The 16,842-nt window shown below is 40.3% G+C and overlaps 1 protein-coding gene across 3 annotated transcripts in view; it reads left to right on the plus strand.

Annotated features, from left to right (window-relative positions):
- thg1l (tRNA-histidine guanylyltransferase 1-like) overlaps positions 1-16,803 on the plus strand; it is a 30,921-nt gene extending 14,118 nt beyond the window's left edge. For all 3 annotated transcript variants that reach the window (XM_041193816.1, XM_041193815.1, XM_041193817.1), the window contains 5 exons: positions 1,951-2,127; positions 6,027-6,196; positions 6,914-7,002; positions 11,754-11,861; positions 13,925-16,803. In XM_041193816.1, coding sequence (XP_041049750.1) covers positions 1,951-2,127; positions 6,027-6,196; positions 6,914-7,002; positions 11,754-11,861; positions 13,925-14,086 — 706 coding nt within the window. In that variant the 3' untranslated portion in view covers positions 14,087-16,803. The remainder of the gene's footprint in view (positions 1-1,950; positions 2,128-6,026; positions 6,197-6,913; positions 7,003-11,753; positions 11,862-13,924) is intronic.
- The last annotated feature ends 39 nt before the right edge of the window (positions 16,804-16,842 follow it).

A 16,842-nucleotide genomic window follows, 5' to 3' on the forward strand; every position in this document is an offset into this window, starting at 1 on the left:
TGTCCAAAGATATTCCCCTATCTACTACTTTAGTCATTTCCTGAAAAAACTCAGTTACACTCATTAGACATGACCCAGCTGTTATAAATCCATATTGGTTCTCTGTACTTGGCTCAAACACCTCAAAATTACCCCAATGGATCTATAGTCTATCATCTTAACCACACGGCTATGACCACCGGATCCCGGCTATGGTTATAAAATTCTAATCCTTCTGTTCAAATCCTTTGATGGCTGCATCTGTCCAGCTCTATAAACCCAAATGTACTTGTATGTTGCTACGATTCTTGAACATCCTGAAATTTCATAATTTCACTTTCGGCAGCCATGCCTTTAGCCGTCTATGCCCTCAGCTCTTACATTCCCTCCCTATATCTCTCCGTCTCTTTTCCTTTTAAGATTTTCCTTAAAACCTACCTCTTTAACAAAGCTTTTCGTCACCTATTCTAATATCTCCTTTTTTTGATTGATTGTGAAGTGTCTTGGGACGTTTTACCTCATTGAAGATGCTATATAAGTACAAGTCAATACCTTCTTGAAGTGTCAGGAATGTCATTCCATGCCAGCAACATTCCACAATTTTTTGTTGGTACTGACTGAGAGAGTAAATGTTGCCCAGGTCATCTTTTATATCCACTTGAATATACAGGAACTCATTTAAATGTTTTCTGAATGGTATCCCTGATAATGCAGCACCCTTGATGTTAACTGAGATTATGAGCTGAATCTCAGAATGGGGCTGAAACCCATTCCATCTAACTTAGGAAGTGAATGCCATCAGCTGAGTGAATGTAAGCACGTTGCAATTCTGACCATTAAACAGAATGGTATCTTGAATAGGTCGATGACGCATCAACCAAGCTTGTACATGTGTTACCGCACATTTAGATGGGTAGGGTTTTAATTTTCCTTTAATTGAGAAATCTTGGGTGTAAATATTGCAAGACATGAAACTTTTAAAAGAGGAGGTGGTCTCTCAAGAAGTAGAAGTTAGATAACACCAAGTTTCAGTTATAAAAGTCCTCTGGATTGAAGGACTGAGGGGGAAGGAGTTCCACAGTTTTGAGATGCAGAAAAATAGAGGATTTTTTTAGTTATTCACATTCAGTGGCATGTGCAAGCTTTCATGTTACTAGTCATCCACAGTTAGTCGATGGACACACTCTAAGTCATATATTGGGTGTTGACTTAAGTTGGTGTGCTTCCCAAGTCACTTAGTTTTGCACAAGGCTTTAACTGAACCATTGCATAAATAGCACATGAAAGCAATGAAACTTAAAACCTTTGCAAGCTAATGGTTACAGAAAAAAGAATAGAGTAGGCAAGCGATTATGATACCAGTTTAATGACCCAGAGGGTGTCAGTTCAGATTTCAACATAACAGGTTGGTAGTTCAATAAATCTGGTCATTTGTGGTCTAGGACCATAATACAAGCTGTTGTATTGTTGCTAAAATCCACTTGGGTCACTATTGCGCAGAAACTGGCTACCCCTTACCTGATCAGCCCCATCTGTGACACCTTCTGAAGGCAGCTAGGAAAGGGCAATAAATGCTACTTTGCAAAGGTCGCCAGACATTTTTTTAAAGAAGAGTGTCACATAAAACTAGTTATCAGTATTTGTTATGATACATAGCCAGTAAAAACCCACAAGCCTTTGATCTCATACTGGGATAAGAGTTCAATTGCCCTCGGTAGCCCTGGATTTGGGAGGAGAAAATTGGTCTGGGTTCAGACCCTTGGTCAATTATTTAGCAACTCGACTTTGAGATTCTTCTGCTGCTGAATTAGAGGCAAGTGCTTCTCCTTTTGTCATGTGGAGTCGGGCCAAAGCTTCGCATCCTGGTGTAATATATTTGTTTTCTAAGTTCTGTTCGGCATGCAAAGGTGCTACTGTTTGAAACTCCTGCCTTATGGTCAACTCTTACTTAAACAAGTTTTTTGACTTCAGGTTTGCAGATCAACACGGTTTCAGAAAGCCCAATGATGACCGGGCTCTCCGTCTGATGACTAAATGCGCGTTGACTGTCATGGCAGAACTGAATGACGTTGTGATCGCCTACGGCCAAAGTGATGAATACAGCTTTGTCTTTAAAAAGAGAACTAACTGGTTTAAGAGGAGAGCAAGGTGCAGTGTACAAATAGAGGCTTTCACTACGGACTAGTTTTCTGGTTTTATTTGCTTCAGGTGTACTGTGGGCCAAGTGTCAGGGGAAGCAATGATATGTCTACTAAATACACTGGTTATCTATACTGAGGCTGTAGATATGAGGAAAAACTGGACGAATGGAGACTCTTTCAACTGAGGTTAAGAGAAGATCTGATGGAGGCTATTATGAGAAACTTTGAGGAGAACAGGGAAGAACTCTTTCTACTAGCCAGTAACTAGAAAACTAGAAGGCATAAATTTAAGATTCTGAGGATGAAAGAGGTTCGATTTACTTTAATGCTGAATGTGGTTGAAAGATGAAATGAGCAAGTTGCTTCTGTAAGGGAAATAGGTAAGCATTTGAAAAAGAATTTAAAAGCTTGCGAGGGAATGTACATAGGAACAGAAGAAGGACATTCAGCCTTTTGATTCCTCCATCGATCAGATCATTGCTGATCTGTATCTTAATTCCATCTGCTTGCCTTGCTTCCATATCCCTTAATATCCTTGATTAAAAAGAAAACCAACACAATTTTGAACTTTTCAGTTGACCCTGAGTTGCAACAGTTTTTTGAAGTGGGAGGGGACAATGCTTCCTGACATCAGGAACGATCTTGTTCTAATTTTAAGATTATGCCACCTTGTTCTGGACAGAAATAAGGTAGTGAGATAAACTATAAACTCATTTTATCATTTTCAAACATCGCTATCATATTCCTTAATCTTCAATACTTAAGGGAATAAACACCTAGTCTATCCATGAAAATAGCTAATGCAACACCTTTTATGCAAGAAAAGGATGTAAGATTTTTAGATTTGGGCCACAGCTACCTAAATAGGCAGTCAATTAGTCATAAGTAATTTTAAGTTGATTAAGAAGCAACAGTCTAGATATGAGACATTAACTAATTAGAAAAAGTGTACGACCCATAACAGCTTGTGATAACAGCATTCCGCTCTCTAGTCGAAGTGTTAAGAAACTCTTCCTTCGATCTCTTGAACCTCCTCCTCCTCCGATCGATCTTCCATCTGAAGAAGGCAGCTGCCCAACGAACACTGCCACCTCATCAGTACTTCCGCAGCACTCAGCCCCCTACCACCAGTATAACACCTATATATGTTTTTTTTTGAGGCCTGGTAGCTTATCCAGTGTCAATCGTCTATCTAACTATTCTGACCAATGGATACAGGACAGGTACTCCAAATGTCCGGTGGTTACCACCCCCCTTGTACGTCACCCTGCGTGATGTCAGCATTTTAGTTTCCATCCTGCTATTGGTCATATCGTGGTTCTTTCTAAACAATTGCATTGATAAGGGGCTACATAGGATGTCATCTTAACTTAGGAATGACAACATGAACTAAGCGATCTTGCCGGTTTCCACAGACTGTTTAAAAATTGTTGCCTTTTCAGACAGCTTTTTACGGGTGTTATATTATGCAGAAAATATCTGTTCATTTAAGATCCCAATTTCTTACAGCTGGGAGACAGAAAGTAGGAAACTATAGGCCAGTTAGCTTAACATCTGTCATAGGGAAATCGCTAGAATCAATTATTAAGGCGGTTATAGCTGAATACTTAGCAAATCATAATTTGATCAGGCAGAGTCAACATGGGTTTGTGAAAGTGAAATTGTGTTTAACTAATTTATGGGAGTTTTTTTGAGGAAGTAACAAGCAATGCGGATGAAGGGGAACCTGTAGATGTGGTGTACTTGGATTTCCAGAAGGTATTCGATAAGATGCCACATCAAAGGTTACTACATAAGATAAGATTACGTGGTGTAGGCGGTAACTTTTTAGCATGGTGTCATGACTCAATGGGGATAGTGCACTGCAATTACAAGCCCCATTGCTCCCCGAGCCACAACAAACGTGAAAAGTATGATCAACTTTTATATGTTATTTACAATGGATAAATGATTGGTTAGCTAACGGGAAGCAGAGAGTAGGAATATGTTTTTTTTTCGGGTTGGCAACAAGTAACAAATGGAGTACCACAGGGATCAGTGCTGGGGTCTCAATGTTTGCAATCTACAGCAATGATTTGGATGAAGGGACCAAAGGTATGGTAGCTACATTTGCTGATGACATCAAGATAGGTAGGAAAGTTGGTGCTGAAGAGGAGGTAGAGAGTCTGCAAAGGGATATAGACAGATTAAGTGAGTGAGCAAAAATTTGGCAGATGGAGCATAATGTGGGAAAATGTGAACCTGCTCACTTTGCAGGAAGAATAGAAAAGCAGTATACTATTTAAATGAAAAGAGATTGCAGAACTCAGTGGTACAGAGGGATCTGGGTGTCCTGGTACATGAATCACAAAAGGTTAGTCTGCAGATATGCAAGTGATTAGGAAGGCAAATGGAATGTTGGCATTCATTGCAAGGGGAATGGAATATAAAAGTAGAGAAGTTTTACTGCAGCTGCATAGGGCCTTGGTGAGACCACATCTAGAATACTGTGTGAAGTTTTGGTCTCATTTGAAAAAAGATATAATTGCATTAGAAGTAGTTCAGAGAAGGCTCACTTGACTCATTCTCGGGATGAGGGGCTTATCTTATGAAGAAAAGTTGAACAGGTTGGGACTGTGCCCATTGGCATTCAGAAGAACAAGAGGTGATCTTATTGAAATGTATAAGTTCCTGAGGGGACTTGATGAGGTAGATACCAGGAGGATGTTTCCACTTGTGGGAGAAACAAGAACTAGGGGACACAGTTTAAAATAAGGGGTCTCCCTTTTAAGATGAAGATGGGAATTTTTTTCTCTGAGGGTCATTAGTCTGTGGAATTCTTTTCCCCAGAAAGCAGGAGAGGTTGGGTTTTGAATTTATTCAAGGCTGAATTAGATGGATTTTTGATAGACAAGTGAGTCAAAGGTTATGGGGGCAGGTGACAAAGTGCATTTGAGACCACAACCAGATCAGCCATGATCTCAAATGACGGATCAAGTTTGGAGGGCTGAATGGCCAACTCCTGCTCCTAAGTCCTATGTTTCTTTCCAATCTGACCTCTATATAACTATTCAACTCTGGTATCATCACCAGGATAACACACTGCAGTGAGCTGGCACAAGCATGATGGGCTGGAGGGTGTCTCCTTTCTGTGTGTGCTTGAGAGACACTGTGACATACAATCAGCTAATCATATTCCACTATATTAACTGTTATTTACACTGAAGGGTTAAATGGGAGAGTCTTGTTCATTTGGCAATGGGAGAGGGACAGTGGCGGGAGAAATGTTAATTCCAGTTGACTACTGTTTTTTTGCCTGCAGTCAGCTCCTGGATTGGTGCTGGGGTTGACAGCAGCCCCCTGGAACCTCACTCGAGGCTGTTCTTCAATATCACCTGAGACAGTGAGTGTTGGCAGGCAGATGCACTGCTTCCCTTGCGCATACCATTATTTCTCCTCTTACCTGCCCACCAAAAGGGAAAAGGAGCCCACCGATTAAACGGCCCTGATTGAGATTAGCTAAATCAGTTTACGCCAGAATCAAGCATGGGGTCTATCTAACCCAAATAGCATAAAAACATAGAATTTACAGCACTATAAGTGGGTAATTTGGCCTAATCGGTTCTATGCTGGTGTTTATGTACACATGAGCCTTCTCCCATCTTATTTCATCTAACCCTATCTGCAATTCCTTCTATTCATTTTTCCCTTATGTACTTATCTAGATTACCCTGCCATTTGCCTCACTACTCCATGTTGCAAGTCCCACATTCTAACCAAAGAGTACCACTTGGATTGCATATTTACTTAGAGCCAAAGGGCAGGTCTTTTTCAGAACCAAGATAATATAAAACAGGTAATAAGATAAATAGAACTTCATTTTCCGTGAGATTGACATTCATTTTATTTTTTCTCTTCTTCCAACAGCAAATTCATGAGCCATGTGGTCTCCCAGTTTTCTTCCAGCTTTGTTTTCTACTGGCAAGATTACTTTAAAGATCAGGCCCTCTTATTTCCACCTGGATTTGATGGGAGAGTTGTTCTGTATCCTAGCAACCAGAACCTGCGAGACTACCTAAGCTGGAGGCAGGCAGATTGTGAGAAATTTAACTGGGTTGTTTTTGTATTTGCAATTTAAGGGATATTATTTTCATTTTCCTAATGCTTTTGCTTAATTTTTTTTTAAGTTTTTGAACCACTATAATTTTCCCCCTCCCCTCTTAAAGGCTTTGTCTCTTTGCTGGGATACAGGATCTCATGGCTTTCTGATACCTTGGCCTAGTGGCCATTGTTCACATGTGCCTTGGTGAGTATTTGCTCATCACTAAAATGGGATGGGAGCATCCCATTCGATATGTGTGTACATGCATCTGTGTTCTAAGGTCTGATAAAGACAGCCTGAAATCACTTGAATGCACTTTCAACTGTTTCAACTATTGTAGTTGGAGCCCAAGTTAGTCTGTCCCAAAGCCAGTGAAGTGACTTGCCAGTGTTGCCTCCAACTGACATAAGATACCTCAGCATAGTCTGAGGCACTGTGATGGTCTGTGACACAGTTTACTAGATAATTTTATTTTTTCATGTTTCAAGTGAACATAAAATGAAAATTCCAACTCTGTCCCAAATTTCCTTCCCATTGAAAGATTAGTGACTGCTTCGTGCCGTAAGATGGGTTCTACTTTAACTGTTCAAGTGCAAGAATTCTCTGTCACCCACTGGGCCATTGTATGCATGTCCAGCATAGGTTTGTATTGAAATAAATTATTCAGAATATTCTGCTTTTAACTGCACTAACAATATTTTTCCACCAATAGGTCATATTAATAACCTTTACAACACAACTTTTTGGGCATTGGTGCTACAAGGTGGTTTGTCCAACAGTGAAGCAGAAGAGAAACTGAAGGTACAAAATCCTGACATGCTACTCACTGGGTTAGGACTGGGACTGCTTAATTGCATGTGTGAAATTTTGTTTTAAATGGGTGTCTTTTTCCCACTTGTTTCTCTTCTCATCTCTTAATGATGGGGGTATCATGCTGGTGGGAAAAAATCCCTTTATCAGTTTTAGGTTTAGGCAATGATAGTAAGAGTAAACAATGTAGAATAATGGTAATAGATTATGGGGTTAATAGGTTTAAGCATAGAATAGAAAGCTGGTGGTATAATAATGTTGATAGAGAGAGAGAGCATACTAGGCATTGGCGATTCTGCTAAGGTGATAATTCAGGGACGAGCACATCTTCAAGTGTTAAAAAAAAATGTCTGGGAAGATGGGAAGTGCTCACCTTTACAGTTGGCCTAACTGCTCAAATATGTGAAATATTTGGAGAATAATGAACAAATAGAGCAACAGTGGGCATGCATGAGCAGAGAAGGTTGTCTACTTGACTGCTGGCACCCTTAGGCATTATCCTTACAAACTAACCTTCTGTGTTGAACTCTTAACAATAGATGCACTGGAAAACTATTGGGACTCTAAATCATCCTAAGGGATTCCTCGTAAGTGATTGGAAGGCTTAGTTTACAGTAATGAGTCCGTTGTTTGAGAGTTTAAATGTGTCTAACTCATAAACCTGTTATAACCAGTAATTTTATTTATTTGATAAATAAAGATTATTGATCAGGTGATTCTTTCTCCTGAGTCCACATGCCTGTATTGTAGTAAAAGAATCAGGATTGTCCTACGGAGCCACACCAAATTTGTCTTTCTTGCAGGAATCTTGAGAGTTAACAGACCATCTGATTGTGGAGAACCTCACAGTGAAGTCCAATTGTTTACCCACTGGTATCCACATAAGTGCAGTTTCAGCAGCAGTTGCTACTTAGTGATTAGGATTCTAAGGCATAACTTTTATTTTTTTCACTTCCATAGCTAAGGGCTGCTGCTGACAGCTATAGTATCTCTATGGGAAAGAGGTACTTTAAAGGCTTTTGCAGTAACAGGAGTAGACCATTCGGCCTGTGAGCCTGCTCCGCCATTCAATAAGATCAAGGCTGATCATCGTGTGTTTCGAATTCCACATTTCCATCCACCTCTGATAACAATTGATACCCTTGCTTAACAAGAATCTATCTATCTCTGCCTTAAAAATATTCAGTAACCCCGCCTCCACTGGCTTTGGAGACTCCAAAGTGTCTCAGTCCCCTGAGAGAAAATTTCTCCTCATCTCTGTCCTAAAAGGGCAACCCCTAATTTTAAAACTGTGCCCCTAGTTCTGGACTCACCCACAAGAGGAAACATCCTTTCCACATTCACCTTGTCAATACCGTTCAGGATCTTACATACTTCAGTCAAGTCACCGCTTGCTCTTCTAAACTCCAGTGGAAACAAGCCCAGTCTGTTGAACCTTTCCTCATAAGACAACCCGCTCATTCCAGGTATCAATCTAGTAAACCTACTGTGAAACGCCTTGAATGCATTTACATCCTTCATTAAATAAGGAGACCAAAACGGCACACACTATTCGAGATGTCTCACCAATGCTCTGTATAAAGCATAACATCCTCACTTTTTATGTTCAATTCCTCTCATAATCAAGGATAGCATTCCATTAGCCTTCTTAATTACTTGCTGTACCTGCATACTAACTTTGTGATTCATGCACTAGAACAACTAGATCCCTCGGCAACTCTGAATTCTGCAGCCAATCTCCGTTTAAGTAATACTCGGCTGTTTTATTTTTCCTGCCAAAGTGAACAACTTCACATTTTCCTACATTATACACCATCTGCCAGATTGTTGCCCATCCACACAACCTATCTATATCTGTCTGCAGCCTCTTATGTCCTCTTCACAATGTACTTTCCTATCTATCTTTGTGTCATCTGTAAATTTAGCTACCATGCCTTCACTCCCCTCATCTAAGTCATTGATATTAATTGTAAAAAGCTGAAGCCCCAGCACAGATTCCTGCGGGACTCCACTTGTCACATCCTGCCAATCAGAAAAAGACCTATTTATGCATACTGTGTTCTACCAGCCAGCCAATCTTCTACCCATGCTAATACCCATGCTACTCATGCCTCCATCAGAACCCGAGCTCACAATCTAGGCTGATGCTTCAGTGCAGTATTTAGAGAAGGGCAGAGTGCTGTTCTGGTGTCCTAGCCATCATTCTACCTATAACCAGCACCATCAAGAAAAGGTTGTACGGATAAGCCCAGCAATTACAGACCAATCAGTTTAACTTCAGCGATGGGCAGGATTCTAGAAGCAATCATTTGGGATAGAATTAGTAGTCACATGGAAAAATATGGGTTGATAAGGAAGAGCTGTCATGGATTTCTAAAGGGGAAATTATGTTTAACTAACTTGCTGGAGTTTTTTGAAGAGGTAACTGAAAAGGTCATTGAGGGTAATGCTGTTGATGTGGTGTACATGGACTTTCAAAAGGCATTTGATACGGTGCCACAAAACAGACTTGAGAAAAGTTATTGCTCATGGCATAAAAGGGACAGTTGCAATGTGGATACAAAATTGGCTGAAAAATAGGAAGGAGAGTAATAGTCGATGGATATCTTTCAGGCTGGAGGAAGGTTTGTAGTGGAGTTCCCCAGGGGTCGGTATTGGGACCCTTGCTTTTCTTGATATATATTAATGATCTAGATCTAGATCTTGGTGTGCAGGGGACAATTTCAAAGTTTGCAAATGATACAAAGCTTGGGAGTGTTGTAAACTGAGAGGAGGACAGTGCAGAACTTCAAAGGGATATAGACATAAAAATATAAAAACAAAAAACTGCGGATGCTGGAAATCCAAAACAAAAACAAATACCTGGAAAAACTCAGCAGGTCTGGCAGTATTGGCGGAGAATAACAAAGTTGACGTTTCGAGTCCTCATGACCCCTAGAGACCCTGAGTTTAGAGTCACATCTCAAACATAACATTTAAATTACTGGCTATGACAGTTGATTAAAGTTTCCCTCTGGGATTTTTAAATAACTCTGCTTTACCAATGGTCATAACACCTGAGTGTACATGTGCATAGATCATTGAAGGTGGCAGGACAGGTAGAGAGAGCAGCTAATAAAGCATATAGTATCCTGGCCTTTATTAATAGGGGCATAAGAGTACAAGATCAAGGAGGTTATGCTGAATGTATAAAAGACACTCATTAGACCTCAGCTGGAGTATCTTGTACAGTTCTGGGTGCCACATTTTGGAAGGATGTGAACACATTGGAGAGAGTGCAGAAGAGGCTTACAAGAATAGTTCCAGGGATGAGAAACTTCAGTCACGAAGACAGATTGGAGAGGTTGGGATTGTTTTCCTTGGAGAGAAGGCAGCTAAGAGGAGATTTGATACAGATGCTCTAAACCATGAGGGGGCTAGACAGAGTAGATAGGGAGATGCTGTTCCCACCTGTAAAAGGATCAAGAATGAGAGGGCACAGATTTAAAGTGATTTGCAAAAGAAGCAAATGTGACGCAAGAAAAATCTTTTTCACACAACGAGTGGTTCAGGTATGGAAAGCACTGCCTGGAAGTGTGGTGGAGGCAAGTTCAATTGAGGCATTCAAGAGAGCATTAGATGATAATTTGAATAGAAACAATGTGCAGGGATACAGGGAAAAGGCACAAAAATGACACTAGTTCATAATGCTCATTTGGAGAGCCGGTGCAGATACAATCGATTGAATGGTTGTCTCCGAATGGTGCCATTAAAATTCCGCAATTCTGTGAGGTTGCCATCATTCTGATTGCTGTTTTTGGGATCCTGATGTGCAAAATGACTGTCAATTTGACTGTACAAATCCTTGGGATTCAAAGTAACACTTATGCCAGGTTGGTTTGAGGGCTGTAATAACATTTATATAAATGCAAGTATTTAATTTTAAAAAACCAGTACTAGTGACCTGCCTAAGGGCAGGTTCTCTGCTCATGCTCCATAACTTGTGGTCTTAGCTTTCCTTTTTCAGTTGCATAAAGGAGCCTTTCCATTTTCAATTTCAAGTTGTGTACATGGACATTGTCTTTCTCCCTCTTGGTCGATATCCCTTTAATTTTCCTTCAATCACCACCTTCAGGTTCTCATGCCTTAGAATATGACCAACTCAACCTTGTAACCTTTTCTTGATGATGTTTACTAACGATCTTTCCTTTTCCACCATCCTGAGAACACCTTCATTGCTCTTGAGTTCTCTCCATCTAACCCATTCCATCCCCCTTCAGAACCACATTTCACAACTTTCTAGTCTTTGGGTGTCCTTTTATCTTTTCTCAAGATCCATGCTTCAGCACAGCGCAACAAGACGCACCAAATCACAATCCTGATAAGCTCTTTTCTTAGGATGTCTACTCATTCTTCTGAAGAAAAATTATTTATATTTGGAGAATGCATTGTTTGCCATTGTTACTTTAGCTCTGATTTCCTTCTGGTAATAAGCATCTTCTGACAAGATATTTCCCAGCTACTTAAATTGCAATTGCTATCCAAGATGTTGACCTTCACTTTTCTGTCATTATATTTTCCGATCTTCATAACGTTTTTTACATTAATTTTCATTCCAGAAGCTTTCCCTATTTCATTCCATCCATTAGTACTGTAGATCTTGTGCTGTGTTTGCCACTTTTGGAACTGCTTGTTTTTAAATTGTAACTGGGAGAGATGTTTTTTAATTCACTAAATGATGCATTTTTTTACTTCTGGCATAGGGCACTCTTGCAGGAGAAAAAAATGACATTTTATTTCTGGAATTCAACATTAACTACAATAACGAACCAGAAATTTATAGAAAAGGAACTGTGCTGATATGGCATAAGGTGAGTATATTAGTATAGGTAGTATACCAACCACATTGATGTCCAGGATTTACACTGTGACCAGTGTTTCATTGCAAGTTCGAGGCTATCTACTCAGCTGCCTCTGTAGCTCCCTCCTCGTGTTCCCCCTCACTGGGAACCAAGAACAAAGCAAATGTGGAGAAGAAGCATCGTAGGAAAAGGAACCCCTTAGTATATTTATAATCTGTGGGAATTAGGAAGTTGACTGTGGGGGCAGCGGACATTGTTTGGGACTCATTCTGGGTTGGGAATGTAGCTGAAACTTCCAGGATGCATGATGTTCTGTGAACGTGAGTAATCCTCTCTTTAGGTCATATATTGTTATGGGATTTGATCTCCAACCATAAAAGTTAATGAGGTGCTCTGTTTCTATTTGGCTTGCTGAATGAAGCCTATGTGAAAAGATGCAGGTGGAGCTCTCTGCTAGGCTTGGCCTAAATAGCCAAGTGGTTATGGTACTGGGTTTGTAACCCTGAGATCAAGAGTTCAAATCTCACAATGGCAAACTATGAAACAATGTAACTTCATCTGAAACAGATGGAAACGGGTTTGTACTCGAAAGAGTTACAGATGCTGCCAGACCTGCAGGAGTTAGGAGGCTGGTAAAAAGACCTGGAGCTCTCTGCTGTTTAAGTGCATGTGTAAAAGGTGATTGGCTTTCTTTGTATTGAAGGCAGCATCAAATCAGCCATACAGAAATGGAAGGTCCTGATTTTAATCTGCCAATCTTACTGTGTGCAAATTGGCCACAATGTTTTTCTACGAGAAAAACGTGACTGCAATTCAAAAATAATTCATTTTTAATGAATTGCACTTGGTTATGCTGAGGTCATGATTAATTAGGCACTATATAAATACCAAATCTGGGGAGACGGTGGCATAGTGGTAATGTCACTGGACTAGTAAATCCAGAGAACCAGACTAATACCATAGGGACACAGGATCAAATTCCACCATGGCACTTGGTAGAATTTAAATTCAATTCATAACATCTAGAATTGCAAGTTAGTCTCAGTAATTGTGACCGTGAAACCATCAGTTGTCGTAAAACCCATCTGGTTCACTAATATTCTATAGGGAAGGAAATCTTCCATCCTTATGTGGTCTGGCTTACATGTGACTCCAGATCCACAGCAATGTGGTTGACTCTCAACTGCTCTCTGAAATGGCCTAGCAAGCCAGTTGAAGGGCAAATAGGAATGGGCAGCAAATGCTGGCCTTGCTAGCAATACTCATATCCCATGATAGAATAAATAAAGAAAAATATAAATAAACAGTCTTTGGGAGGAGATGTTAAATTGTGACCCCATCTTCTCCGTCAGGTGAAAATAAAGGATCCCATGGCACTATTTCGAAGAAGAGCAGTGGAGTTTTCCCTGGTGTCCTGGTCAATATTTATCCCTCAAACAATATTGCTTTTTACTTTTAAAAAATGTTTATCTGGTCGTTATCACATTGCTGTGTGTGGGAGCTTGCTGTGCAAATTGGCTGCCGCATTTCCTACATTACTACAGCGACTACACTTCAGAGGTACTGCTGTAAAGTGCTTTGAAAGAATATCATGTGCTCATGAAAGATGTTATAGAAATGCAAGTCTTCTCTTGCTTGAAGTATCAGTGTTTGGAACAAGCCCTGTAGAGGATAGGATCGATTCCTGCTGTAGCAGATGTGGAATTCAAATACCGGTGGAGGCAGTCAGGGGAAACGCTTTAGCTCAATTATAATGAGTTGTGGCATAGATTACAAGGAAGGGCTGTTGAAATTGATAGTTTAAATGGTTTCCAAGGGCAATTTGATCTTCTGGAGAGCATTGAGTGCAGAAGATATGGTGAAGTTGATCTTTGAATAGGACAATCTGAAAGTCCTTTGTTTGTACCTCAATATTATGTTTTAATGTGCATTTGGGGTGAGATTTATCTTGGTCAGATTGTGATTATTAAATTCCTAAAACCATGTTATCATTGTGAAATAAAGTTCAAAATTTACTAATCTTATGAATTTAATGGTGTTGAGATCCCCTTTTGACATTTTTCCCCCTTAAGGTTGAAGAAACTATTGATAAAAGGGTCACAAGTCCGGATGCACCAGAGGGGAAAACTGTTGTGGTGAAAAGAACTCGTAACAAAGTACTCCCGTTTCATGTGGATATCATTGGTGATAAGTTCTGGGAGGAGCATTTGGAGATCCTTGCTGATGACAGCTAAGCAGAAGACCTCTTTTGCTCCCCCACTCCAGATGGTGTTGATGTGCTGGAGTACAGATCAACAAGCACTGTTGATGCTCATGCTATGCTGTCTTGTTCAGGTGGTGATTTTTGACTGAGCTGCAGGGAATGATATATCAGCAATAGAGGGATGATGCATGACGAACAAGGCAGCTCCCTGTCTTGTTCCAAGATACACAGGTGTACCTTCCAGTGGCGTTCACTGGTTAGCATGCAGGAACAAGAGTCCTTTGTTTTTATCTTTCCTTGCCTCCCTGACCAAGGCTAGCCATCATTCCCTGCTACTGGCTGAAGTGAACTTTGGAAGAGACTATAAAATTTGAGCTAGGGCCCTGACCCCATTTAAAGTTGAATTTATATGTGGCTTTTTAATGTTTTAATATTAGATGTGTTTTTGATAAATGTCTTTGAATGAAGAAATGTAATATTATGGCTGTAATTGAGTCCCAAATTCAGGTTAATAATTCTCATATTAAATGTTGGTAACCTTTTTAAATGCCTTTTCCCAGTAAGTTGTGTTAGTTGGAATTGCATGACCTCGTGCATGTTCAACCTATTTCATTATTTATGCACCTTACACTCTGATACTTAGCAGTGAAGCCAAGCTGACTTACTTTGCAAACCTTTGTACAAATTAATGGAACATTTCTATCAATTTTTTTTAGCTAGTCATTTTTTTCTATGTAGTCATTAATACCTGTAAGAGACTTCAAGGTAGAGATAGTGGCAGCAACTGCCTTTGTGTGGGCTAATTGGATGCTGTGATGGGTGGTGGGGGAGGGATTTGCATGTTTTCTAGGTGAATGATTTAATATGGGCCAATGAGAACTTTTTATGCTTGTGATTAGCAATGAGTACAACTTATATTTATATAGAGTTTTAATGTAATCAAACAACATAAACTGCTTCACAGGGGTGTCATCACACACAGCTTGACAACAAGCCAAATAAGAAAATATTAGGTAGGACATGTGACCTAAGCTTAGACAAAGAGGAAGGTTTTAAAGAGCATTTTAAAGGAGGAGAGAGAGCTGGACGAGTTTAGGGAGGGATCTTCAGATCTTAAGGCCTAGGCAACTGCAGCCATAGCTGCCAATGTTGTAGCTAAGGAAATCAGGGATGTGCAAGAGAATCATAAAAGCACAGACCATGGACAGCTGTGGAGCTAGTGAAGATTAGAGATAGGGAGGAGTGATGCCATGGAGGGATTTCAAAACCAGGATGAGAGTTTTAAAAATGAGGTATAAGAACATAAAATAATGGAATAGGCCATTTGGCCCCCTCAAGATATTCAATAAGATCGTGGCTGATCTGATCGTGGCCTCAGCTCCACTCTGCTGCCTGCCTCTCGTAACTCTTGATTCCCCTGAGAAACAAAATTGTGTCTAACTCAGCCTTCAATATATTCAATGGCCCAGCCTCCGCTGCTGTCTGGAGTAGAGAATTCCAAAGACTGATGAGAGGGGCCCTGCTCATCTCTGTCTTAAATGAGAGATTCCTTGGGACTGTGCCCCCTGGTTCTTGATTCTCCACGAGGCAAAACATCGTCTCAACATCTTACCTGTCAAGTTCCTTAGAATCTCAAAGATCCTCAAAAAACTCTAATAAAATTGTCAAACACGATTTTGAGACTGGGTTCTAAGGTATACTATTGAGAACAGGCGGGTGATGGGATTTGGAGTGAATTAGTTTATGGGTCGCAGGGTTTTGGACCAGCCTAAGTTTACAGAGTGCAAGGCAGAGGACCAGCCAGGAGAATAGTCAATTGGAATAGTCAAGTCTAGTAGTGACAAAGGTATAGATGAGGATTTCAGCAGTGGAAGGGTTGAGGCAGGGGCAGCGTGGGAAAATGTTATGGAGGTGGAGGACTTGGTGATGGTAGAGGATAGGCGGTTGGAAACTTAGTTTGGGGTCATGTAGGATACCAAAGTTATGAACAGTCTGGTTCAGCAGCAGTCGATAGTTGGGGAGAGGAATGGCCTAGGTGGCCAGGGAATAGAATTTGTGTTGAAGTAGTTTATTTTAAAAATACATGTGATTTGTGTTCAAAGTTATTTTATTGAAGAGATTTAACAGCATTTGTGCCGTTCTAACTCTGAACTGACCACACTCTAGGAATATCAAACATGTCTAGAATGCTGACACTTGCTGTGAGCCATGGAACATTAGGTCAGAGCTACTGGGCATAAAAAATGTACCCAGCCTACTTGGATATTTTGACCTTGTTTGTTTTGGTTTCTTTGGGCTATGTGGAATAATGCAAAGCAAAAGCAGCTGAAATGAGTGAGAGGGGCAAAGAAGTCTGAGCTCACACTGTTGATAGCAAACTGGAGGGCAGAAGTGAAGTCCGAGGAGACAGGTAGCACTGGAGAAAGGCAATTTGGATTTGTTCTTATCTAGGACGAGCTTCAAATACTATTATTTGGCCGTGGAGAGGGACAGGTGGACCTCAGGTGGATGTGCATTGTTGAACTGGACATGATTTTTATAAATTGCTTAAAAACATGAGTTCAGAATGTATGAACAAAATTTAGGTTTCACTAGATATGATGAGACATATTCAAATTATTGATGTCCACAACCTAACCCTGACGGTGTTCACCTTCCTCATAGTTGCTGTGGCCTCTTATTGCTTTGCTCTTATATTATGAATCAATAGCTATGTGTGATGGAATTTACAATAAAACTTGATATGGATGTGGTTTAGCATTTATTCTGAGTAGTACTTAATGTTTC

The sequence above is a fragment of the Carcharodon carcharias genome, chromosome 8 (assembly GCF_017639515.1).
Source record: "Carcharodon carcharias isolate sCarCar2 chromosome 8, sCarCar2.pri, whole genome shotgun sequence".
Lineage (NCBI taxonomy): Eukaryota > Metazoa > Chordata > Chondrichthyes > Lamniformes > Lamnidae > Carcharodon > Carcharodon carcharias.